The sequence below is a fragment of the Platalea leucorodia genome (assembly GCF_965183815.1).
Source record: "Platalea leucorodia genome assembly, chromosome: 10".
Classification (NCBI taxonomy): domain Eukaryota; kingdom Metazoa; phylum Chordata; class Aves; order Pelecaniformes; family Threskiornithidae; genus Platalea; species Platalea leucorodia.
Genome location: NC_138832.1, coordinates 17792659 through 17817724, shown reverse-complemented (window position 1 = coordinate 17817724; position 25066 = coordinate 17792659). Strand labels below are relative to the sequence as shown.

General features: G+C 44.3%; 1 protein-coding gene across 2 annotated transcripts; it reads right to left on the bottom strand.

Annotated features, from left to right (window-relative positions):
- Positions 1 to 810: 810 nt before the first annotated feature.
- Positions 811 to 19718, bottom strand: SLC25A43 (solute carrier family 25 member 43). 2 transcript variants are annotated; one of them, XR_014229408.1, is made up of 6 exons: positions 19421 to 19718; positions 16277 to 16518; positions 15105 to 15277; positions 2823 to 2957; positions 1441 to 1719; positions 811 to 1056 (listed from the first exon to the last, which is right to left on the bottom strand). XR_014229408.1 is itself a non-coding variant. In XM_082323439.1 (5 exons), exons 1-5 carry the CDS (start codon positions 19690 to 19692, stop codon positions 1516 to 1518), a joined length of 1026 nt encoding a protein of 341 aa, XP_082179565.1. In that variant the 5' UTR covers positions 19693 to 19718; the 3' UTR covers positions 811 to 1515. The 2 variants fall into 2 exon arrangements, 1 of the variants encoding a protein (XP_082179565.1); XM_082323439.1 differs by having other exon boundaries at positions 811 to 1719.
- Positions 19719 to 25066: the final 5348 nt, after the last annotated feature.

Here is a 25066-nt window from a genome sequence, read left to right as displayed (position 1 = left end):
TCCATCGATCTGCCATTGCCTCATCCCGCTGTGACCTGGCCTAACCAAGCAGTTTCTGAGATTTACTTATTTCTACCCAGCAGGGACATAAACGGTACAAAAACCACACACAAAATGCTGTGTAAACCAGCAGGCAAATCCTGCGCTGAGCCCAGGCTGCTGCGGCGAGGGCAGGAGCGTAGCTGGTGCGCACACGCCTCGCCGAGCTGCTGTGATTCACGCATTGCCCCAGCCCGAGGCCGGTGGGACAAGCTGCAGCGGGCAGAGCCGCCTTCCCACGCGGACACGGGGTTTGAGGTTTTCTATCAGAAGGCACTAGGATGGGGCTGTTCCATAGCTGTTCTTCTACAAAGGAACCAGAGCAATACCGCAGGTCCTCAGGTATAATACCAAGATGATCTTTTATTGTCCAAAAGCTCCCTAGACTGGTCAGAGGCCTATCAATTGCACTGGCAATAACCTAGTGGTCTCGCAGAGAGGTTCCTATCTACAGAAACTATCTGTGGCTCCTGGATCACAGCAGTTAAAGTGGAAAAATCACAGGTTGTGTGCACAGTGCTGTTCTGCTGGCAAGTTCTGAGCAGCACAGTAGGCCTGGGTCTGTGCACAGGAACTAAAAAGTAGTTTAATAGAAAAATAGAGCTTTAAGAATACCAAAACAACATGACAAGGCTAGTGGCTCTGAAATATCTAACACATTTAAGAACTGCATTTTACAGGAAGTATTTTAGTTAGAGAACTTCAGGAAAACTATTTTTCAAAGCCTGAAATAATTCACGTACATGCAGTAACAACACAGGAGAAAGGGGGGAAGATTTTCTAGTATGCACTTAAGTTGGCAAGATTGTCATTCCAGTGTATTACAGTTCATTTTGCACATTACAATGCTCTCTTAGCAAAAGCACAGTTGCAGCAGCATATTTTCATCTTTACGCCAAAGATTCATACAAAATTATTATTCTCAAGTAAGTCTCAAAAACTGAAGAGTGGATTTTGGAGTGTGACTGAACTGAGACTAATTCTGCATCCGCAGAATGTCACGTCCACACAGTATCACTGAAAAAAAAAAAAGATTTCAGTAGAAATTCTTGCATGTTGTATGTATTCTAGTCTGTTTATAATTTTTGGCTGACTCAGTATCTCAGATTACTTTAAACATATCCATTTGAATTTTCTTAATATTTTTCAAGATACAATTTATATGCTTATCTCAGTTCTCTTGCCTTTCTGCAAGTGGTTTTATCTCAAAATGGCTATTCAGTATTGAAAAGCACCTAGGATAATGTAATTTCAAGTTGCAATAGTTGCATCTCTCCTCTTCAGTATATGCTTGCTATTCATATTGTTTATATCCATTCAGCAAATGAGATACAAGATTCATTCATTCCTGGCACTGGTGTCTCAGTACTAAAACCATGCAATCCGCTGAGATGCTGGTACCTGTAGTTCAGCATGCCTTTCCTGCAAAGTTCCTCAAGAAATGTAGTGTGTATATCTGCAATGGACACTCTGATGTCAGTTTTCAAGAGCTGATTTCCTCGATTCAAAATTTTCCCTTCGGAGGAGCTTTAATTCTCTCAGTTCTTGTGGCTGTAAACTCTGGTCCACGCCAGGAGTTAGCTTGTAATTTAAAGGAGATTCAATATAACCATTTCTGTACAGACAGACCCGCTTGCAGAATTCAAAGGTGCAAAACATAACACCGAAATATGGGACAATCTGATAAAATAAAATAAAAAAAGCAACATAAAATAAAAAAGCAGTATTAAATTCACTATCAGCATTCTTAGCTTACATGTTTTAAAAAAGGAAACTTCTAGGACTTCAAATCTGATCTGATCTGCTAATAGAGCTGTGCTCATTTATATAAAATCAGAGTCTCACCTCAAACTAGGCTGGCACCTGCAGCATGCTAAAAGTAGGAGTTTATTATTGGTACATAACTAATTGTAACAATATTGTGAGGAACAAGGTCTGTGCTAGCCTATAGATTATCACAACTCGTCAAATACCTAAGCAAATCCTCAGCAACTGCAGCAAATCCCGGTAGGAAATGTAGGTTTTATTCTACATACAGCAGAGAAACTGAACAATTTTCTTCTTTTGCCCCATGCAGAATCAGCGGCGCTGGTGCCATGTGGCTTTATGCCAGCCAAGGTAGGGCCAGGCACAGGCAGGCCATCGCAATTAATCACGTTGTCACTCAATTACTACTCATTAGCTGACCTGTAGTACTCCATGTAGGTAATCCTCACTGCAGCACTATAAAATGTATTTATGTAAACTAAATTACCTTCTATTTAAGCTACTGTGTTTTATTTCATGCTTTCAGCTCAGCCAGGGCTGTAGTAACTGATATGCATGCATTAAATAGCTGGTCGAAAGTACTGCTTTTGACTTCTGGGGAAGTGGCTTACAAAAGTGCAGTTTTCTTTACAGCTTGGTACAACATGTCAAATTACTGGAGCTCAGCTGAGAAGTAGAACTTGTTTAGCTGGCATAAGCGGATCACTTGCACTCCTCCATCCGTACCCTGGCTTGTGTGTTAGCAGCACTCCCTTCTCTAAGGACATTCAAACGAACTTGAAAGTAGTGACATCTAGAAGCCGAGCTTACATTTGGGGAAATATGACCAAACCAAGTTCCAAAGCTGGTTTATAACCTGCCTGAGGCGATACCTCTTCTGTCGTGGACTCTGTCAACAATCTATAAGCTGCTAATAAGTACGGAGGCATGTCATAAGCTTTGTAATGCCAGATGTCCAAAAGCGTGTCTTGATTACTTCAGGATAGTCTTTGATTGGGATAAAAGCAAAACCTCACCTTGAGCAGACTGGGTGTGAGTCCACTCCAAAGACCGAGCACACCTTTGCTCTTCACAGTTTGCCGGAAACAGTCAGCCATGCCAGTAAAATGGACATCCACTGCTCCATAGTGGGGAAGCCAAGGGCTCTGTGCCTGTTCAAGAGACACCCAGGGGGATTTAGAACAAGCAAAGGAAAGCCAAAGTAATTAAAGATAATTATTTTCTTCATTCTAGTATATAAGGAACACTTAACGCCAGGTTTCAACAGACTGATCTGGATCCTTCCGTCAACCCAAAAGAATCAGCTATTTTGCCTTGAAATACAAACTAAAAAGGGGGGCAATTCACCCTCTGACAGGTACGAAAGAGAAAGAGCAGTAATTTCACACAGCACTTCCTTTTGTGCCTTGTCACTACTAGAAATAAATCCCACCCTTGGGAAAAAAAAACCATCCGAACCAGAGCCGCATAACGCATCAGCCCTATGTCTGCCAGCTGCTCGGGGCTGGGGAGAGGTATTTCACGTCACCAGCAGCGGAGCACCTATGAGCGGGAGGCTTGGGGCTGGCCCCAGACGCCACACTGCCTTCCTGTAATTCCAATCAAAAAGAAGAGCGCGCCGACTTCGCTCTGGCTGCTGAGGCTGTGTCGGCACTGCAATGAGAAGGGCGAACTGTACTGCAGGTTGAGCAGCAACGGAAGAACGGAGATTTCAGCCCAGGCTGTACAAGCTCACCAAGGGCTGTAGGTGAGCAGTTGGCGCTCCCCTATCTCTGCTATACGGTCAGTTGATCCAGCCTGGTGAAAGTTGCTCGGGAGCATCCTGCTGGACTGCAGCTACATTTCCAACTGCAGTACAGACAGTGTCTGTTCACATGGAGGAAGCGTAGTGGGTCATTTTTAACAGCAAAATCCTTCCTTCATTAATCTCCTACTGCGTTAGCACAGACAGGATAACCTGACCTTGAATAATCCCATCCTCATCCATCTGTGCACATGCAGCCATGGGTTTATTGTGCATCGGCAAATCAGGGGTTCACTCAAACACAGGGCAAGCGACGCTTCTCAGTCAGGAGCGTGGGGGGACGCCAGGACACAGGTTGATGACTTGCGTGTGCAAGCTGATGACCACAGGGCAGAAGTTTGATAAAAATGCGACTTGTACAGTGAATTGATGGGTGAATATGGATAGCATTACCCCCTCATTGATCTGAAACACCACGTGGTGTAGCATTTTTTCCCTCCTTGGCCAGACTAACCTACAGCTTCTCAGAGCTGCTAAGCCTATGACAAGCCTCTCATAAACCGACAAGTGGTGATGACATTTTCTAGATGCCTCAGCTATAGCATTTCAAATACTTGGCAGCTTAGATGCTGGAAATGGAAACAGATCAAAACTCATGCTCCAGGTATTATAAGAGAAGTTGCTAATAAAATAGTTTTAATGCTGTTGCATCCCTTTGCATTACTGGCAAGTCTACTGCTAAAATTTAGAAGCTAACAAAAAAACCCTAATCACTCCACACACTAACTGCATAGTCTTCTTTATCTACAAAAAAAATCACATAGCATGATTTTATTCTCACTTTTTTGTGCATGTTCAAAATGCATGTGAAATACTTCTGATGGCAGGTAACAGGTAAAACCATAGATTTTCCTTTGGACAGGGCTTGGGGAGGTGATTTTGGGAAAGCAGCTGTCTGCACTGAGAAAGAAGGCAACAGGCTTCCACCACATCCTGATTTGTTATCTTCTGGATCCCCTTTATCATGTCCTGGTTCTTTTACCCCAGACGAGAGTAGGGCTGAGGATTTAATCCACCATCTTTTACACTTTAAGGAGGAGAGAACAGAAGCATTTGCTTCTCTCGAAACCTTCCAACAGTGTACCTGATTTGTAAGAGAGGGATCACATTTGTGCAAGAGAAAGTATTTCAGCAGTTCTAATTGCTCGTCCCCTTTGTGTCTACTTTGGCCTTGCTAACTCCACAGGGCTACAGCTGTTTCCACAATTCCTAACTGTGGTGCAAGCTCCCACAGCCTCCTGGCTTAGGGCTCAGAGAGAGAGCAGACTGCTGTGATTTTACCGTATTTCCAGCCCTGCCTTTGCAGGTAGTTCAAGGTAACAGAGCCAGTCTGGTAGCCCAGCGTCATCCACATGTTCACTAATGTTCATGTGCTACAAGGAAGTTCAGCTGCCTGCTTGGCTCTGTTACTTAAGGGGTGCGAGGGTTTAAAAAACAATAGCTAAATCCACAAATAAGGAAAAGGGAAATAACTTTTCAAGCCTTAATCCACAGTACTTGAGAAACTCCTGCACAAAGACTGTCCTGACTGTACTGTAGAAGATGCTGAGTGCTGCAACTGAGACTTTAGGGACCAGTTCCACTAAGAATGGTGATATTAGCACCAGGGATACTTAGAAGAGCACCCAAATGATGTAAATATCCTTAAAAACACAACAGCAGTCGTAGGAGAGCTGGACTTAAAACGCTGTTCTGCCTTCTGGACTGTCAGCCAGTTTCCACGAGCTTTTTTGGTAAAGGCAGTTATAGGCAGCCAAGCAGTGAAGCGGGACAGCTTTCTAAAACACTTCAAGAAAGCAGGAATGCTGTTAACATGCGATTCCCTTCCTTTTTAAGTCCCTTTGCGGTAGGCAGGGCGTGACCTGCCAGAATTAACTGCATGAGTTTAATCCCCTTTGTTACTGTATACATTGCAAGGGCACATATCAACAGGTTTTGATTACAGTACTCCTGCCTACAACACCAGGACAGGCGACAAGCACACTGCAGGTTTCGATAAGATTCTGCACACAGTACACACACCCAGAACACAGTTAAAAAGGAACAGGTAAGTCAAACCCCCAGACTTCTAATTTGCCCCCAGACATTGACCTCCTAAGAGATTTACTGAAAGATTATTTATAGTAACATTCACCCCGGTTACAGCCATTTTCAAGATTTCAGTCTGTGGGGTGAAGTATGCTTTGCCAGTCCTTCTGCTTTACAGGAGCAGTATGTTTCTAGGACCCTAGACGCAGTATTTAAATAAGAATTGTCCACAGAATCTCAGAATCACCTACTGCAAAAGGAAAACTAAAAACTATATCAATGTGCAGTTAAAACTTCAGTGTCTTTGACACAGCTAAACAAAGTTAAAATGCATTAATAAAAGAAAAAAATCAGGAAAGTGTTTCATTTGGCACTGTTCTTGATGAAAAAAATAGCTGTGGGTTTTGGGTGATTCTGGGTCATCTACGCACATCTACAACACCGCAACTGCCCTACGGCACCAGAGCCAGAAAATGGAAGCAACCAAACAGATCAAACTAGTTTCTCTACCTTTTTTTGCAGAAACCTACTATGACATACAAATCAAACAGCTAATCTCATACCAAAAAGATCAGGTTTATGACAGAGACGTTTCACGCCATGCACCTCAAAGCAGCTCGAATTCCTTTCGTTTGACACCCCTTGACACGACGGGCTGCTGCATGGAAACCTGTTTGCTATGAACATTTCCAAAGACTTCCTTCCCCCCGTTACGGCTGCCTCATACCGCAGAAGGCTGGAGATACAGTACAGCTCACTGCGCTGACAACAGCGTGCCAAGCTGTTAGTCATAGTAGCAGCGGAGCTAAGTTGCTGATCTTTTTACCTCTGATGGGTGATGGGTTCTCTAAATGATGAAAGCACATCAAATGCAGAATTGGCTCCATCTGCTCTCTCACAAACACAGTCTTTTAGTAGCCAGAGGCCACCAAGCCTACCAAGTCACTGTGATACATCCCCAAAGTTAGCACTCTGTTGTATTTCGACAATCTAAACCTGAGAGAGAGACGTATAAAAAAAACCCAAAACCCAAACTACCTGCACTCACGTTTTTTTATATAAACAAAATATTGAAATAAGGTTGAAGTGTCATGACAAAACTCAAGTTAATTGTTAAAGTTAATTGTTACCTGAAGACTCTTCAGCTACCATCTCTCCCATTGCCTGCATCACGAGGTGACTGCCAGAACAACACAGTCCCATTTCGGGAACCAATTTCACAGACCCTTATAAAGGCTTCCCCTTCAACGACCTCCCCCATCCCCAGTGTGATGTTCACCGCAGTGGCGGTGGGAACCGTGCCCATCAAAAGATCGATCACTTGAATCTTTCCAAGGCTCGCAGCAGCCACACAGGGACCACGCAGAGGCCACCGGGTCAGGACATGGCAGGCGCGGTGGTTAGGCCGCTTGAGCCTGTGCCCAGAACTGCGCAGATACAAAATTCCCGCTTGCACTTTAGGACATTTTGGGTTGCACCTATCTGAATTTACACGTATCGGAGACATTTGGAAATACTTCCCTCTCAATTCATGTACTTTTTTTCTCCCCCTTCCCTGTTCATAAAGTTTGTCAGTACAAAGATTTGCTATTTATTTGAGTACGCAGTACTGTTGGCACAGAGTATGAAAGATCAACTAACAGTGAATAGCTGCCATAGGTGGTATGCTATCCTGATAGTAGATACAGTAAAATTGCTTGTTATTTATATATTTTCAACAGATTCAGGTGTCCTACACTTCTGATCAATTAAAAAAAAAAAAAGCACAGGAAGGCACTTTACGACACAGCTCAAGAGTTCACGCTCTTAATCTGGAAGCTAAAATAAGAAGTCTTTGCAGTCTGGGTTAATAAGGACACATGCAACGGGCAAGTGTAACTGTATTTCAAAGGAAACTGAAGGACAAAGATTGCAGTTTTCATTCAAGCTAATGCCACTACAGTCAACAGAAATTTCACTCAAGGCAAGGCTGAATGCTTGAAAGAGTATTTCACTCCACTCAAATAAGAAAGATTTAAAATGTAAATAAGTATTAATACTGGGGAAAAAAGCATGCATTCTCTTGGGCTAATCAAACCTTTCTCCTGGAGGACAGCCTTACTCGGCAGTCATTGCCTTTTCTGTGTCAGTGGTTTGGTAATGCTGACCTACCCCTGGCTAACGTCCACCAAAGGTATTCAGGCACGTAGGAAGGTAAACGATGACAAGCTATCAGGAGGCAATGGGTTCCAGAGCAGCTCAGCAGAGCAGCTGACCTCCAGCTCCCTGCACTCTAGGAACACGTTGTCCTTTCCTCTGTGACCTGAACTGGGGCCAAATCATCTCGCCTTTCTGAGATCAATGGCACCAAATGAGCAAAACAGTTTACTGCTTGCTCAAAAGTTTGACTCCTAGCTTTAAATACATTATCGCCAGGGCTGTGTTGTACCCTGAGGTGTCACAGTTTGTTGCAGAATCCCTCCTTTGCTATGGAACCTAAGCTTTCCCTGCTTTTAACACCTGCGGGATGAAGAAATCTTTGATATGGAATATAGAGGTCTTTTGTTCTCAAGGCAATGCAAACCCCTTGCATGGACACCTCTGGGTGGTTTCCGCATACCTCATGATGGTTCAGCTCCATCCTTACAAATGGGTGCACCATTTTCATGCACATTAGCACTAGTTTATTTCATGGTGCAAACCCTTAGGCAGACTAGCTTGGTCCCACGCTTCACACAGTGAACAGCAACACGAGTTCCCGCATCTCCTGCTGTGTAGGAACTGAGGAGAAAATTAACGTTTTACAGGATTGGGGCTTTACAGAGGACATATTTCCATTGGCCTTATGTGGATGAGGTAAGCAATTATACCAAATCAAAATCAATCAGATATAAAAGAAGAAAGTGTCCATAAAGTTTTAGCTCCTGTTTACAGAGTATTTTGCATAATTGATCACCTTACATGTCACAGGCACGTCATTCTAAGCACAGACAAATGGATACAAGGCTCTCCTGTGTAACTGATGCAAAAGTACTCATGTTAGGGGTAACAGTGACAGCTGTCACTCTGGAGACATGACTGTCTCCCCGCTGAAAAGTATGGCTATAATAGTTGTGTGCGCACAGCAGCGTACCCTAACCCGTGTCAGGCCCCGTCAGCTGGGTGAGCTTACAAAGGTGGGCTGAGTTAACCCACCTGGTTTGCCCCAAAGCAGATTAGAGAGCTCTCGCTCATACCACACTGATCACAGAGCTGGAAGAGGCCGGCGGCCATGCTCAGCTGGCACTACCAAATCTAGGATGGGGAGCGTGGCGGCCACTCCAGCGTCTGGGAAAATCAGTCAGAGAGAATTGCATTCTGCTCTCCCTCAGGCCTCCTGCATTTCAAATGCGTACTGTGCGTTTTCCTGCTTTTCTTCGGCAGACCACTGTGATGCAGTGCTAAGCTACTGCTGTAATCCACCTCAGAGCAAGTATTACATACTTACCACACCACAGCTCCTTGGATGAACAGGGTTAAAGACCACTAGACATAGCACGAGCTGTCACAAGGCAGACCTGACTCTTAGATCAGCCCAGTCCTGCTTCTGATTCCTGATTCATGACTTTTCCCTCTTATCTACTTTTTCCACTGGCACTGTTCAGTGTTTCAACTTCACAGGCAGTCAGTCTTCATGATTCTCTCCTGTGGAAGTCTGGGGATCTAAGAGAAATGCTTCTGAGGTTTGTTCAGATGCATGAAATCTAGGCTGTTACAAAAGGCAAAGCCCATGCTATGCTCGGTAGCTTTTTTCAGGCATTGTCTCAACCATTTACTGGACCAAGTACTTCCCAAAGCAGTATGGCGCTATTACTGCAACAGCCTCAGAGAAAGCGGTATAAAATATCTTTATAGCAACATCAACGAAACAATAAAAAAAATGCTGGTAGCTCAAAGCATTTAGACATAGGGAAAAAGAGAAGGAAGGAAGGGATTTTACCAAAACCAGAATCTGAAGCCTATTACCTATTTGCTAATAACCAGAGGAGCCAGGCTGGTCCCAAGTTCAAGTACCACCCAGGGCATGGGGTCCTGGCTGATGCCTGAACCCCAGCAGCAAGGAGAAGAGGAGCGTGAGATCATGGAGAGAAAAAAAGCAAGAACTCACACTGCAGCCTCCCCCTCAGGTGAAATATTTTTGGAGTTTTGTCTCTATCTGTGCACTTGTTTTCACAAAACTTGAAGGAAGTTAATACCTCTGAAACCTCCGCTCCTCTGTCAAGTTTAGTTGAAGTTGGACCGCAGGATCAAAAGTTATTGGGAGCAAGGACAGACAGCTAGCAAACATACAAACCTTACTTCCACAGGAAATCAGACTAAAAGTAGTAATGCTGCTCCTTATTTGCTTCCACACTATGGAATTTGCCACTCTGTGTGATCAAATGGCTCCATCTCTGAAAACTTTCAAGGCTCAGGCTCCCATGCCATTCACTATTAAAGAGTCTCCCTGCACGAAGTCTCAGAGCACGTATGCTTTTGAGATGTCGTGTGAACCACATAACCCAAAAAGGATTTCTTATTTTTAAACCAGGTCATGACTCCAATAGCTTTCATATTCCCAGCTGACAAGAAAACAGATCTCACAAACAGCAGGGAGACCACAGCTTGAGAGCTTTCAGAGGCTGCCACACCAGCATCAGCGACCATCTCCAGCGACAGAGCGCTCTTTGCGAGTTGCTCACGTTTAAGCAAGGCAGGAGCACCGTTTCCTCATTTCAGCAAGGAGAAGGTGCTTTTCTAATGAGCATGTACCATTTTCTTTTCCAAAGCTTTGTTTATAACCCAGCCACTGGGTTCTTGCTAGACTGACTTTTACCATGCAAGGAACATAGCTAGGGGACTATTTTTAAATAAATACTTAAATAACAGTACTACTTTTTTTAAAGAGAGACTTCAGTATCTCCTTTAGCTGACTTCAGACTAGAAATGTGCCAACAGGGCACAAGATAGCATTTACTTTAAACAGGCTGCCTCACAAAGGGAATGACTGCTTAGTTTTCTCCAGGTTACATTTACATAATTTACAACAGATTTCACACCTGCAGAGCATCTTGTGTTCCAAAGAACCAAACATCCCCCCACCCCGGGGAAAAAAATAAAAATAAAAATCACACTGCAGATTTATAGGCAGCCAAGGCCTAACTGATTCACTTTTGTCACTGAAAAGAGGCCACTTCTTGGGTGATGCATGGCAACAGTCTACGCTAACGAAGAACAGTGAGCCCGTTTGTTTATGGCAGTGGAGGGAATTCAAAGCCTGGATTTTAAAACAGAAAGATCACTGCTGAACAATGCTTTCCCTGGAGAGACGTCCTCACAACTTGAGGATGCTGTGCAGTCAACACCAAAAATATGCCAAATCCTGCAGTATACTAAAAGCAGGCTTATTCTATATTACAAAGTTTTGACGGTAAAACTACACCTGCGTAGCATTTACTGGCAAAGTTTCAGACAAGTTTTAGTCACAGAAATTAAAACAAATTATACCACCAAAATATGGGGACAGGACTGAGCTTCTGCAAACCATGCGAAGTTTGTTCATGTAAGCAGGTGAGGAGTAACTGTACAGTCGATGGAGTATCTGTGAAGCTTTAGGGCCATCTTTGTGCATTTTGCCCAACAAAACTAGCAAAGTCAAGGTCAATTTGGAATGAAGGCTGAGCAATGCCAGCCAGGGGTATCTGAGCCTACCTCTGAGGGTCATGTGCACAGAGCGAAGTGCCAAACTTAGGTATTAGGTTTGCACTGACCGTTTGCGTGTTTGTAGATATGTGTTCTACATATAGCCTGGGATCGGTGTCATTCTAATAATAATCTTCTGTATGGCATATAACAGCTCTAAATTCATCTTCTCTTACTGAAATGCCAGACCTCAGTCCAATATGCGCTTATGAAGGTCATCGCAGGCAAAAAGATGATGTGGGGAAGTGGAAACATACTACCAGTGCTTCCCTTAGACCCAGACTCATTCATAGGCAGGTATTTCCCTGCTTAAGGTAAGAAAAAAAATTAGAAAGAGAAAAAAAGTCTTCTTGTATGCAAGTCTGCAAGGTAAAAGTCAGTACTTGAGTATTGCTTAGATACTGGATTTAACAAAGAACATGGTATTGTGAGGTAAGGAAGGAAAGCCAAGAATAACAGTCAGAAGGATATAAAGATCCGTAAGTTTTTGTTCAGCAACTGACATAGTGTGAGTCAGGAAAGCATTTGATATAGAACATCCCTTTGAATAACCCTCTCTTTCACTAATCCCCTTCTACAGATGCACAACAAAAGCCATATTTCCATGCCAAAACATGCATACAGTACCTCTTAATTCTCTAACATGCCAATCAGGAGCAAAGTGAAAAAAGGAAGACAAAGGAATAAAATTAGGATAAACACAACATAGAGGACTCATATTCAGTAAGACTCACTCATGTTAATTAACATTTCTTTTAAGAAAAACATTCAAGTACTTTTAGCAAAAACAGCATCTTTGTTAAAAAAAAGTAAACGCGATAATTCTAATAGCGGAGGGGGGAGAAGCCATGGTTACAGAGCAAATCTGACATCATAAATCATCACCAAAACACAGAGGAGTAATTGTTCGCTGACAGCCAGCTCCTACTCCCACACACATCAGTGACGGAAACTGCCAACGTCAGAAGTGTAGGATTCAGTTATGTAAAATGAGACAGGATGAAAGAAAATTATTACAACCAAGATTAAAAATAACACCTTATCCTTCCACCCATACCAGAATTCATTTTCTGGTCTGTGCAAATAATACAAGCATTGTCTAGATGAGGAGATGGATGGAGCTAACTCTTCCAAGACGGCCTAGCATGCCAGGTAAAGATCTGAACTGGATGTTCTGGTCTCAGGCTGGTATTCCATCCCAGAATCAGAGAAGGCAGCCTTGTGTCCTAGTTTCCCAGTTTTTGAAGCTCCTGAGACTGCCTTACAACTCCCTGGTTCCCCATCACCAACAGGTTCACCAGAAAAGTTTTCTCTGGCAATATACTACCTTCATCTGTCAGATCAGTGGGACAGAAGAGAAGGAAGAGTAATCTGATACTGACCTCCACAACGTGCTGGGTTCCTCTTGGTACACAAAACCAGTGTTCATTGCTTCAAAACAAAGCCAGCATTCCCCTACATGCACTGCAGAGCACTCACACCAGGCTCCGGGGTAGCTGAAGGCTTTGGTCCACCCCTCTTTCTGTCAGCTAGAAAGGTGAATCACTGCCTGGAGGCTGATCAGAATATGATGTCTGAGAAAAACTGGGATCAGGAGTATCTGCTCCCCTGTTTTCTACAGAACACTGAAATGTCTTGAAGCTCTTTTTTTGCCCTATCTTTATTCTCCCCCTTTCTAGCTCCCTTTGCATCATACCTTTTCTGGTGCTGTCCTAGACATTTCTCTCTTCTGACCACCACCCGGCAAACTGAACAGGCCAGCAAGTATGCACAAAGCAGAGTTGATACCTGCAAAGCTGGGCCATACCCTGGTGCTAACTGTGAAAAACAAACTTCTTGGATGGCCTTACATGAGTTCCAGTGAGCTCTTAGCATCAGCTTGGATGTAATTTTCAACAGGTCTCTTTTCTGGACAAGTCTCTGTGACTTATGCCATTTCCAGTACCAAACAAATTACAGGCTTTCACATCTAGGCAGCTACTTCTTCTGAAACACCTTTGCCTTCTCCCTGAACAGGAGGTGTTTCTCGAAGGTTGGAAAATCACTATTCAGTTGTTGCGATGCATCTATAAGGAAAAAAAAACACCTCTCTGTTGTTGACCCTTTTTTCCGTCCAAAGTATTTTTAGCATATCCACTTCCTACATATCTAGGCAATAAATCCAGTTCCCTTCTTATTTCTAGAAGAGCCAATCAGATGTTTTAAGCATTCCTTTGGTGAAAGAGTACAGCCTAGTGGCAGGAAAATGAAAGGTGAGCCTGTTCCACTTCTCTACTTGCCTGTCAAGACAAAGCTTGACACAGAACTTAACACCACACCAGTTACCACTAAAAGTTACTTTTGAACCGATTACGAAAACTGAATGTTCAAGTAACTGACGTATCGACAGAAATATTAAAAGGGAAACAGCACAGTAAATGCCTTTCTTTTCTTTTTTCTTTAGGGCAACAGTATTGCTGTGAGCCTAAGGATATAAAGAAAAAGAGGACTTGTAAGGAGTAATTGCTTTTCTTAGACCCACTGATACAGCTGGAAAAAGTGATCAAGTTTTCATGCTCAGAATCTCCTTCTCACCTGAGACGTTTTGAGATACCTGATGAAAGGGCTCAGCTTAAAGCTTGACTTCTGGACACATCAGCTATGTGAGCTGGTCCAATAAAAGACATTACTTCTGCTGAGGTCCTCTGTTATGAGATGGAGCGAGGGCAACAAAGGCTTCTGTGCCACTGGATCTCAGCCCTGTCTGAAAAAGGGAACCTGGGGAGCAGGAGAGGGGAATTCACAGTTTCACTGACCTTTTGCTAGCTTGTGACTTACCAATCAGGCTACCACTTGATGAGGGGGACTGGGACCTATATAATGCTGCCACACCAAATGACTGCTTTTTTCATAAGATCACAAAAGCTTGCCATAAATCTGCAGTCCCATGAACTAGGCTGAAAGAACAAAATCATATGCCCCAGCCAGAGAGCCACCAGATGATGACAGCTATTCATTGTCACTCTACTGATGAAGTTCTAATGAAAAGTCAACATCATCAAATGAACTATGTCAGTGAGATGGAAGCTGTGGGGTGGTGGTGGTGTTGTTTTGTGTTGTGGGGTTTTTTTTTAATCATTATTACTAAACTTTCAGGAGAAAGGATCAGCACGATAATATAAAATGATATAGTAACTTGAAATAGTAACACTCATGTTGCTGATGCTCCAGGAAAGCAGCAGCACCAGCAACTGGGAAGTCACTTGTTAACCAGAGGAGTCCAAAATAAGAATGAGGACAGTTCTGACCCTTCAGACTTAATACCTGCTGTGCAAGTTTCTTGTGGTTGCTAGTACACAGGTCAGGCATAAATGGCAGACAGACATGCTCCGAAAAATGACACAGATCTCATTCATCCTGCCTACCACCAAGGGGACTGAATGCCTGTACTTGACAGAAGGTTTGCCAATTCTGAATTGTGGGAATTGCTATGAAAAAGAAAGAAATAAAGCTAAAGACACAGAGTCTAAGAGTATACATATATCCCATAATAGTACTCAAACCCACTTTAAAAGTGTACACTTGTAACAATAGTTTTCAGACTTAAAAAACACAACAAAACAAAAACCAAAAAACCCAGCCCAAAAACCAACCAACCTCAAACAAGGCCTCTGTAGCCTACTGGTAAGAGAAATAAAGTGGCACTCATGATCATCTGGCTAGCCTTGTCCCACGCTCCTGCAACAAGCACCTCTAACAAAGTACTCGTAACACAAATGCTCTGTACCTGCATCTTCCTCTTAACAGTCTCAAAGGGGAAAGAAAGTGTCTGTGCCACACCAGCTGCTACACAGCCATTTATGAAGTTCTGAAGAGGAGTGAAATGAACTATGGGTTCTCGCCAGATTTTGTCCAGATTGATGTAAACAAAGAATGAGCCCGCAGAAAATGGGATAGCACCTAGAAAGCAAACCAGACAAGTAGATATCAACACACTGTACACTGAGAAAACAGAGCTGCTCATCACATAACCTAGAAAGATGGGATGAGCCGCTGCCAGTTTACACCTCACATTGCTCAGACCAGATCAATATTTTTAAGAACTTTACTTTTTAGTCACTGGCTTACCACCAAACACCCATATTGTAGCATCTAGATGTGCTGATAGGGGCATATATTTACATATTAAAATGTGCATGTTGTCAGAATTATTAACTGCTTCAGTCTCATGACAGGTCAGCTCTTTCTCCAGGTTCTCTCTTTCGTGACAAGCTCTTTCTCCAGTCCAGCCCAACCCTAGCAGTTGTACAGGTAAACAGAGTTGCCACATCAGTCAAGCTGATAAGGGATACTTTTGTCCTCTTTTGCTTGTTTCATGCTCTTATCAATTTATAGTGGGATTACACATTATTATTATGATGCATTTTTTTATAATGTCATATTGTGAAAAAAGTGGACCCGAAGTTAAATGGCATTTTAAAAAGGTATGGAGAGTAAATAAGTAATTAAAAAGTCATTTCATGTAAAGACAGAATATCACTAATCTTCACTTTTCACACTAGTTATACATTACTGCTCACACTGGTTTCACTGAACAGCTACAGAGACACTCTCATGCCTAGATAGGAATTAGGAACACTGTGTGTATATGTTTTTTTTTTTTTTAAAGAGTTAAACGGTGGAAATGTGGCATCCGAGCACAACTAGATCATCTATAAAAGAACGAAAAGAGTATTTTGTGGAACTCTTAGCCATACATAAAATGCTACACACTTGGTCATAATTTTAAGCAATAAAACTGCAGCAGAGGTAATCAGTATTGTTGTGCCCTATAAATCTACATACCTTCTACAGAACAACAATATTATTTGCTTTTGAAATCAAGTGAGCAAACAAACACAGTACATAGCTGCAATAAACAATGTGCAATGAGGGGATTTTTCCCCATTATTATTTTACCTAATATAGCTGGTGAAACACCACGGTAGAGTGCAAGGAGTCCTTCTTGATGATAAATTTTGTAAAAAGCATGGAGAATTCCTTCGTAAGATGGTTCCAGTCGGTTCTGCACAATGAGCCGTGTTTTAATTACGTCAGTGGGGTAAGTCACGATGGTCGCAACCATGCCGGCCAGACTTCCTGCCATGATGGCTCTCCAGTGGGAAATATGACCCAACTCATCCGTGAAAAGTATAACAAGTCTAGAGTAAACACATAGAAGAGGTACCATTTATGGCAGTATGAACAAAACACATGAAAAATTAAGGCAGATTATTCTCGATGTAATTGCTCTTCTGCCCACGAGCTCCTTCAGCAGCAGGAGTTGAAACTTTTAACATGTATTTCACCCAAGACCTTACTACATATAACACCACACAAGCATCAGAACCTCTGTGAAACAGAACATGTGAACAGGCAAACGTGAGCAGAGTCCAAAAAACATGCCTAGGAGCCCAAAGAGATTTTGGGTAAATTCACGCTGCACAGAAGTGCAGAAATGCAAAAGTCATAGTTAACAACTAAGTCAGGGACTGGAATATATAATTCTGCAAATGCAGTTTGCTTTGATTTTAGTGTTAGTGAGCTAAAATACTTCCAGTACCTGAGAGAGCTTTTTTTAGCGGCAGCTTGCATAGCTCTACCTGCACCATAGTTCCCAGCACAGACTAAGCTCACATAGCTTGAGTTGCAGTACCGTGCTGGAGGTCCAGAGCACCAATTCAACAATGAAAAAATCGTCAAAGATACACAGACTAATAGTTCAAATGATTTACTTGTTTGCTTTGCAAGAGACTTTTGAAGTAATTTTTGACCACAGAATCCTCATTTATATTTCCATCTACAGGATGAAAATTACCATGACTTAAAACATGTCTGCAAGAAATTCTCTGATCATCAGTCATCGCTTAGAGACGTGGGTCCAACCCTGCAGTCAAAGTTATCATGTAAGAAGAAATACGTAGATAACATCATCACAGGCCTTCTGAGAACAACTGAACCTTCCTCTGTTGCTTATGCTGGGACAGAAAGGTCCACAGGAACATTTCTCTAGAGAAGGCTTATGTCCAGGCACTATTATGCTCAGGAGGTTAAGTCTAAAATTGAAATTTTGAAATCGAAGCACAGGGTTTTAAAGGTTAACCTACAACTCATGCACTTGTGATGCACAGAAGGACTTTTCTATGTACGCAGGGCACCCCTACAAAGGGGTCCAGAACAAAAATAATTTTCAAAGGTTTACAAGTCACTGCTTGGTCAGCTGATGTTTTTTCACATGAGTGTGCATTTTCTGCTGCATGGCAGATCCCTGCATCTACTTGTTTCGTGCCCTGGAGAGAGCCCAGAGCAGAAGGACTAGCCAAGCAGAAGCGAAAGGGCATAAACCTTGTTTCCTGCGTGTCTTGTACAGTCCCTAAAGCAACACAGCCTGATTTTCCTGTGTGTGTACGAACACATGGGGAGGGCGGTGGGGTGTCTCTAGGCACCACCCAGATAACATTTAAAACTGCCACGGAAAGACGGAGTCTGCGCGCAGTAACCGCAGAGGGAGCGCAGAGGCAGCTTACCCCCCTTCCCCAGCCAGCTCCCCCTGCACCGCCGGCCCTGGGGCTGCTGGCTCTGCTCAGCCCAGGTCCTGCTGCAACTGGCATTACTATTTACTTAAGGTACCGTGTAACGCTTCTCTTTTTGTGTTTCTTGCTTTTATATACACTGTTCTTTCACTAGAAAATACATTAAAAAATCCTCAAATAATGTATCAAGAAATATGTGTAGGCAGCTTTTATTTACTTTCCTGGTAGCCTGCTTTCACTTGTAATTCAAAAGAACACTCTGTGCAAAGTAGAGACAAACTATAGCCTTGCAAAGGGAACGCATCGCTTCAAGCTGAACAAATAATGAAGTTATTGTGCTCAGAATCAACTGGTTTATACTGGCGTAACACATTGACTCTTCTGGGAACTCTAAATTACATTTAGATCACTGTTTCTGCTTTCCCGCTGCCACCACCCCTCCCCTTCTTTGACCACCACGTGCATTACGAGCAGAAGGACACAACAAAGCGGCCCGATTCCATCTATCGTGCGCTGCGAGGCGCAGGCAGAGCCGGGAGGATGACTCTTGCTCAGCCAGACGAATGACGAACCCCAGCAGGCTGCGCAGCGTCAGCCCGGGCGAGAGCCACAGCGGGCCGGATTGGCCAGCGCGGGCTGAGCCCATGCTTCTCCCCACCCAGCACGGCCCACAAACTGGAATAACCCATCTTCCATCGCCCAGCTGGCGGAAATGTCAAGCGCATAGCATGCACACAGCTGACCTTAACAGAAAAAAAAAAAAAAAAAAAAAAGTAGTAACCCAACCCTCAAAGAGGCAAAACATGCTGGTGCGTGCAAACAGTCAGGCACTCCTTTCAAAGATACTGGCAGCAAAAGGGAACCCTAGGAAGGAGCGTGGGTGCGCAGAGCCCAGCCAGCACTGCTCCACGTTGATCCTGCTGCAGTTTGTCCAGCGTTTACCTTAATTTAACGCCTGTGTATTATCGAAAACAAGATCTTAAAACACATAATGTCACGTATCGACTTCAAAACTGATGAAATTTGCATAATGACCGCTGCATAATAGGGTAAAAGACTGGAATCATGATTTTGTTATTTTCTTTGATAGAGACAATATAAATACTGGAAAGCATATAAATGAATAAGATAAGTCGGTTGCAAAGAAGAGACGTCACAGTCACATTTGTAGGTAGCACTGTAACTTCATTTCTAAAGGAATCTGGCTGAGCAGAAGAGATTTAACAGACTACCAACCTCCATCCTTTGAAGGACGCCTGTGAGTTTACAAGCAGTTGCTGGCACACCACCCGGCCCTAAGAGTCGCTACGCGCTGAATGAACTAAATAAATGAAGTTACCAGCCGGGTACGCGTCTTTGGGGCGAGGGGAGACCCAACCAGCTAGCCAGAGACACCGAAGTGCCCCCACGGAGCAAGCGCTCCCCTCTCCATCCCCTCCTCTGTTGCACCAGACACGAACGGCCGGAGCGGCAGCGCAGCCCCCCCGCGGAGCCCTGTCCCGCCCGGGCCGGGGCCGGGGCCGGTGCTTACCGGCGGGAGGCGGCGAGCTGCAGCGCGCTGTAGGGGAAGAGGCGCAGGCAGGCGGTGAGGTTCCCCTTCCAGAGGGCCCGCAGCCCCTCGGCCCGGCACAGGCTCCGCCCGGCGCCGCGCAGCCCCCGCCGGCAGTGCCAGGTGCCCACCTGCGCCAGCACCGTCAGCAGCTCCAGCGGCGCCGTCAGGCTGAGGCTCAGCGCGCCCGCCAGCCCGGCGCAGCCCAGCCGCTGCAGGGCGGTCACCCGGCCGTCCCGCCGCCAGGTGGCCATGGCCCCGGCCGGCGGAGCGCAGCGCAGCGGCCCGGCTCGGCGGCGCCGCTCGGCCCGGCCCGGCCCGGCCCGGCCCGGCGCGGCGCGGCCAACGCGGGGGGCGGCGCCGCCACGGCCCCGGCCGCCGGAGGGCGCTGCGAGGCGGGCCCCGCCCCGCCCCCCGCGGCCCCGCCCCGGCCCCGCCCCGCGGGCCCGCCCCCGGCCCCGCCCCGGCGGCCCCGCCCCGCCCCGGCTGCGGTGCCTGCAGGCGGCGGGAGCGGAGCGGGGCCCGGGGCCGCCCGGCGGCGCCGCCTCGGCGCACGAGGCCCCCGCGAGGGGCAGCGGGCGCTCCGCGTTGTGCCCGGGAGGCCTGCAGCCATCGGTGCCCCCGCAAACTCCGCAGGCCGGCGAGCCTCGACGGGTCTGCGGCGAGGCAGCCGGAACGGCAGGGAACGCGGAGTGCTCCCTGCTCCTGCCCGCATTTAAATTCGCGTTGCATCACATTATTTGCATTTATGTTTATATGCATTTACGTTTGCTATTATGAGGGTGGAGAGGCACTGGAAGAGGTTGCCCAGGGAAGGTGTGGGTGCCCCCTCCCTGGAAGCGTTCAAGGCCAGGCTGGATGGGGCTGTGAGCAACCTGGTCTGGTGGAAGGTGTCCCTGCCCATGGCAGGGGGGGTTGGAAACAGATGATCTTTAAGGTCCCCTCCAACCCAAACCATTCTGTAACTCTATGTAGCGTTAAAAAAAAAGGCCCTCTCAACAGTGACCCAGGTGCATTCAGCACGCTTCCCTTTAAAATTAAACATATTTCCACAGTGATCAAATGCATCCACTGGTCGCTGTTTACTTCCTGCACTACTATCCAAACATACTGCTTCCTAAATAGTGACTTCTGCTTCCGAAGCCCTGCGCGTTGGTGCTGAAAGTGAGGAACTGAGTGAACATCGTTAATAAGATTTACGAGGTCCATTAGTTCAGGCTTTGTTGATGTGCTGCCAGAGAAAAGGGGAAAAAGGCATGGGGAGGGGAGAGAAGAAAGTGGAAAGGAGATGCAGGTAGTGACCAGCATCTGTGGAGTGAGGAGATAACAGCTAGTAAGAAGGCAGTAGCAGTGATTTGCTTGAAAACAGGATGTCTGCTCTGTTTCTGCTAATTAAAAAAAAAAAACAACCAACCAACCAACCAAAAAACCCAAATTGAAACCTTACTTAGTCTACATTCAGTACCTTTTTACAGTGCATCCAACTAAACAGTATAAGCAGCAGCCCCTTAGCCCACCTTTGGCAAGAATGCTCTGCTGATCATCCAAGAGAATATTCCCAAATCAATGAAAGGGTTAAAAGACATCTCTCTAGTTGCCAGGAACTCAACTATTTATGGTGTTGTATTTCCTTGGTGTTTAATCACAAAGCAGGAGAAAAAACTCACCTATTTAAAGGAAAAATTCAGAAGAAGAATAAATGGGTATAAACTTGCTCTACATTAATACCGCTTGGAAATGGAAGACTTCTAACCATAAAAGGGTGATATTTCTTCTAGGGGTTTGCCTTTCTTGCTCGTCTGCACAAGGCAAACCTCAGCTTAAGATTCTTCCTGAGTACAGTTTTTTTCCATCCAGTCTTCCCATTTCCATTACTCATTTTTGGTCGAGTTTTTACGTACTTCTTCTGGCTGATAAAATGAATCAGCAGATGACCTCAGCCTTCCACAGCACAATCTAATCCATGGAGAATTTCAACAAAGTTCGACAAAGACAAATGTAAGGTCTTGCACCTGGGAAAACATAATCCACAGGCTGGGATCTACCCGGCTGGGGAACAGCTCTGTGGAAAGGGACCTGGGGTCCTGGTGGAGAGCAAGCTCAATATGAGCGAACGGCATGCTGCTGCGGCAAGGCAAGGCAAGAGGACGCTGGGTTGCATCAACAAGGGCATCACCAGCAGAGACAAAGAAGTCATTATCCCACTCTACGCAGCGCTTGTCAGGCCACACCTGGAATACGGTGTTCAGTTTTGGTCCCTGCTATGCAAAAAAAGATGTGGCCAGGCTGGAGAGGGCCCAGAGAAGGGCCACAAAGATGAGCAAAGGACCGGGACGCCTGCCGTATGAGGAAAGGCTGAGGGAGCTGTGTTTGTTCAGCCTTGTGGAAAGAAGGCTTAGGGGAGACCTGATAACCACGTTCCAGTATTTAAAGGGTGGCTACAAAGAAGATGGAGACTCCCTTTTTACAAGGAGTCACATGGAAAAGAGGGGTAATGGGTACAAGTTACTCCTGGGGAGATTCCAATTGGACAAAAGAAGAAAATTTTTCACAATGAGAACCATCAGCCATTGGAATAATCTCCCCAGGGACGTGGTGGATTCCCCAACATTGGATACCTTTAAGATTTGGCTGGATGGGGTGCTGGACCATCTTGTCTAGACCATGCTTTTGCCGAGAAAGGTTGGACCAGATGATCCTTGAGGTCCCTTCCAACCTGGTATTATATGATTCTATCAAGATGGTGGTTGGTGTGAGTTTGTCTGTTTTTATTTTTTCTCCTGTGTAAAGGGACCCACCAAAATAAAACCAGTCATTAAAAAAAAAAAAAAAAAAAAAATTAAAAAACGGATGACACTAGCAGGATCTGATTACTAAAAATGAATACTTTAAATTGCACCTTCTTTTCACCATTTCTGCCAGCCCAATCAAGTTCATATTATTTATGTCCTACTTAGTTTCCTGTATCTCACAAGCTATCACCGCAAAAACAACCAGAGCAAGTGAATCCTCTGAGGGAACTGATTTTCTTTTGTTATTCATACAAAAATACATGTTTATTACAGTTGGAGACTGAATTTCATTGAACATGCATTTTATGCAGTCGAGTCCTTTGTAAGAACTATTCTGAACATAACTTTTCTTTCCTAGAAGACTGCTGTGTATTTCTTTATACTTTGTCTTGCACAGTTGTAGTTAAAAAAGAACAACGTACACTGTCTTTAAAGTAGCTACTAGTTCATTCTTTAATCATTCCTACATTGACATCATCCTGTATTACTATACACCTTTTAAAGAATCATGCCATCTTTGAAATTTGCCTCAGACACCCTTGCAGTGAAAACATCAAGTTCTGGATTGGTTTTGGTGGTTGTTTTGGTTTTTTTAACTCTGCAAGTAGTTTGGTCACTATCGATAAGTTGCTTCAGGATAATACGGCTGTGGCTGACATCAGAATCAGGCACAACACTGAAATCTGTCACACACTCGTTTTATCAGTAAAGGTAGTGCTGGAGCTTGCTGTCATTTCCTAAATGCCATTCTACCCTGACACTGTCTTCCTCAGGCACGTCAGTACCTAACAAGAATATGTTTAAAGTCTCACGGGAAACTTCTGAGATCAGGGAGGGAGAATGAACAAAGCTGTCAAAGAACCCACTTTTCTTCCTGTGCCATCCCCACATACGAGTTAGAAAAGCTCTAAATTCAGCGCTGCTCTGAGGTGTTCAGTTACCGCAGCTTTCCAGGACGTCTGCTGGAGACTCCTAGAGCACAGCACGCTCTCGGTCCACTCCTTCATTGGTGGCAGGAGAAGAAGCCACTCCAGCAAGCAGCTGGGTTGGCCATATGACCGATAGTGAAAATTAGCAGATTTGCCTATGATAACGTCTGTGACCGAGCCAGAAACAGAACCTCGCACTCCCACTCCTGTGACTTAATCGCAAGCCTGCCTTTCTGTACTAAGAGCGACTCACAGTGCCAGCTGGCTTTGTCGGTTGTAAAGCAGACTTTAGTAAAAGGAAGCAACCAAGAAACTTCTTCAGTCTCTGTGTCTATAACAAAAAGCTCACGCTAGAATTAATGCCATTGATACGCATTCTAAGCATAGCTCAGAAATGTTAGAGTTATATTAAGAAAGATTGTATATTCTGGACTTTCTGTATAAATTATTTTATTTCCTCTGGCTGGACAGCTAATGTTCTAGAAAACTAATTCTCCTTACAGCCAAAACTTACCTGTTGGGCTAAGAACTTTTTTTTTTTAATAGCCTCTAAGCAAAATCACCCACTTATATATACAGTATTTCCTTGTTTTAGATCAAACCCATCATCAAACAGGCTGTTTGGAAAGTCCTGACAGGGACATTAAACATGTTAAAAAAACAAAACAAAACACCACCAGGTACTTTTTAATATTACCTTAAAGAAATTTAAGTTCAACAAGTTTTCTGTGCAGCCATCCAGTGGATGGCAGTATGCAACCCATCATTCAGTTGTCTCTGGCTAGAAAGTGGTTGTGTAGGTGAGCTGCTTCTCACTCAGTAACTGATCACATCAGTATCTAGGAAAAGAATATTTCAGCAGTCCACAAATTAGTTTCATGAGTCAAACCTGCAATGACAGCCATCTGCAACAAGCAAGGTTGTATCATTGTTATTTATGAAACAAAAGTATGCAAGTTTCCTACTGTCCCTTGGAAGAGGTCTCGGTGTTCTATTTCAAAATTAAATACAAGATGGAGGTTTGATTTTTCCTATAGACTGTACAACCTAAAGGTAGGGAGATATATAGTCTCAACATGGAAAGTTATCTTTGCTTTTAAATTACTTGAGCAGTATGTAACATCCAGACGTAATTCCTGGAATGACGTTACCAAGCCACAACCAGAGCCATAGCCAAGATTCTTACTTGCACGTACTTAAACACGCTTCATTCCCGAAGCTTCTTCCAACCATCTCCCTCCCCAGCCTATTCCTGACGCTCCCAGAGAAAGCTTGTCTACATGCACTGGTTGCCAGGCTATAAATCAAACCCATTTGAAATGTAGTAGGTTAGGATGTTGCAATCTCTGTGTGAACGCTCCGCTGCATTAAAGTTGATTTACTTCAAATCTACTTTAGCTAAATGAGAAGAAACCCAGAAAAAAAAAAAAGAGCTGTCTCTACACAGTCCTTTGCACCAGTTTTGCCTAAACTGATTTTCAAAGACATCACACGACTTGTGCAGGTAGGGTTTCACCTTTCCTTGCTGTCCAGTTTTAAGAAGTAAGTTTTTGTAAAAGTAGAGCAAATCTGGGGTCTGCACAATCTAGGTAGGTAACAGACGGGATAAAGCCTAGAAAACTGCAGGTTGCAGAGAAAAGTGTAACTATTTTGCAAGCGGCAGATGGGGGATAATTATGCCACTCAAGATCTCTTTATAATGTCTCAGACATTTTGTCTTTTGCATAAAACAAGACAGGTTCAAAATTGTATCTGCAAAGCAACTCCATATTTTCTTGTTGCCTCTAGAAACATTAAATCCACTTCTGAAGCAAGCTGCTCAGTCTCCCCTATTTTTTGTAGCAATGATTTCCATAGTTTTATTATTCACTGTGTAAAAGTGAATCATCCTTTTATCAGTTTTGGAT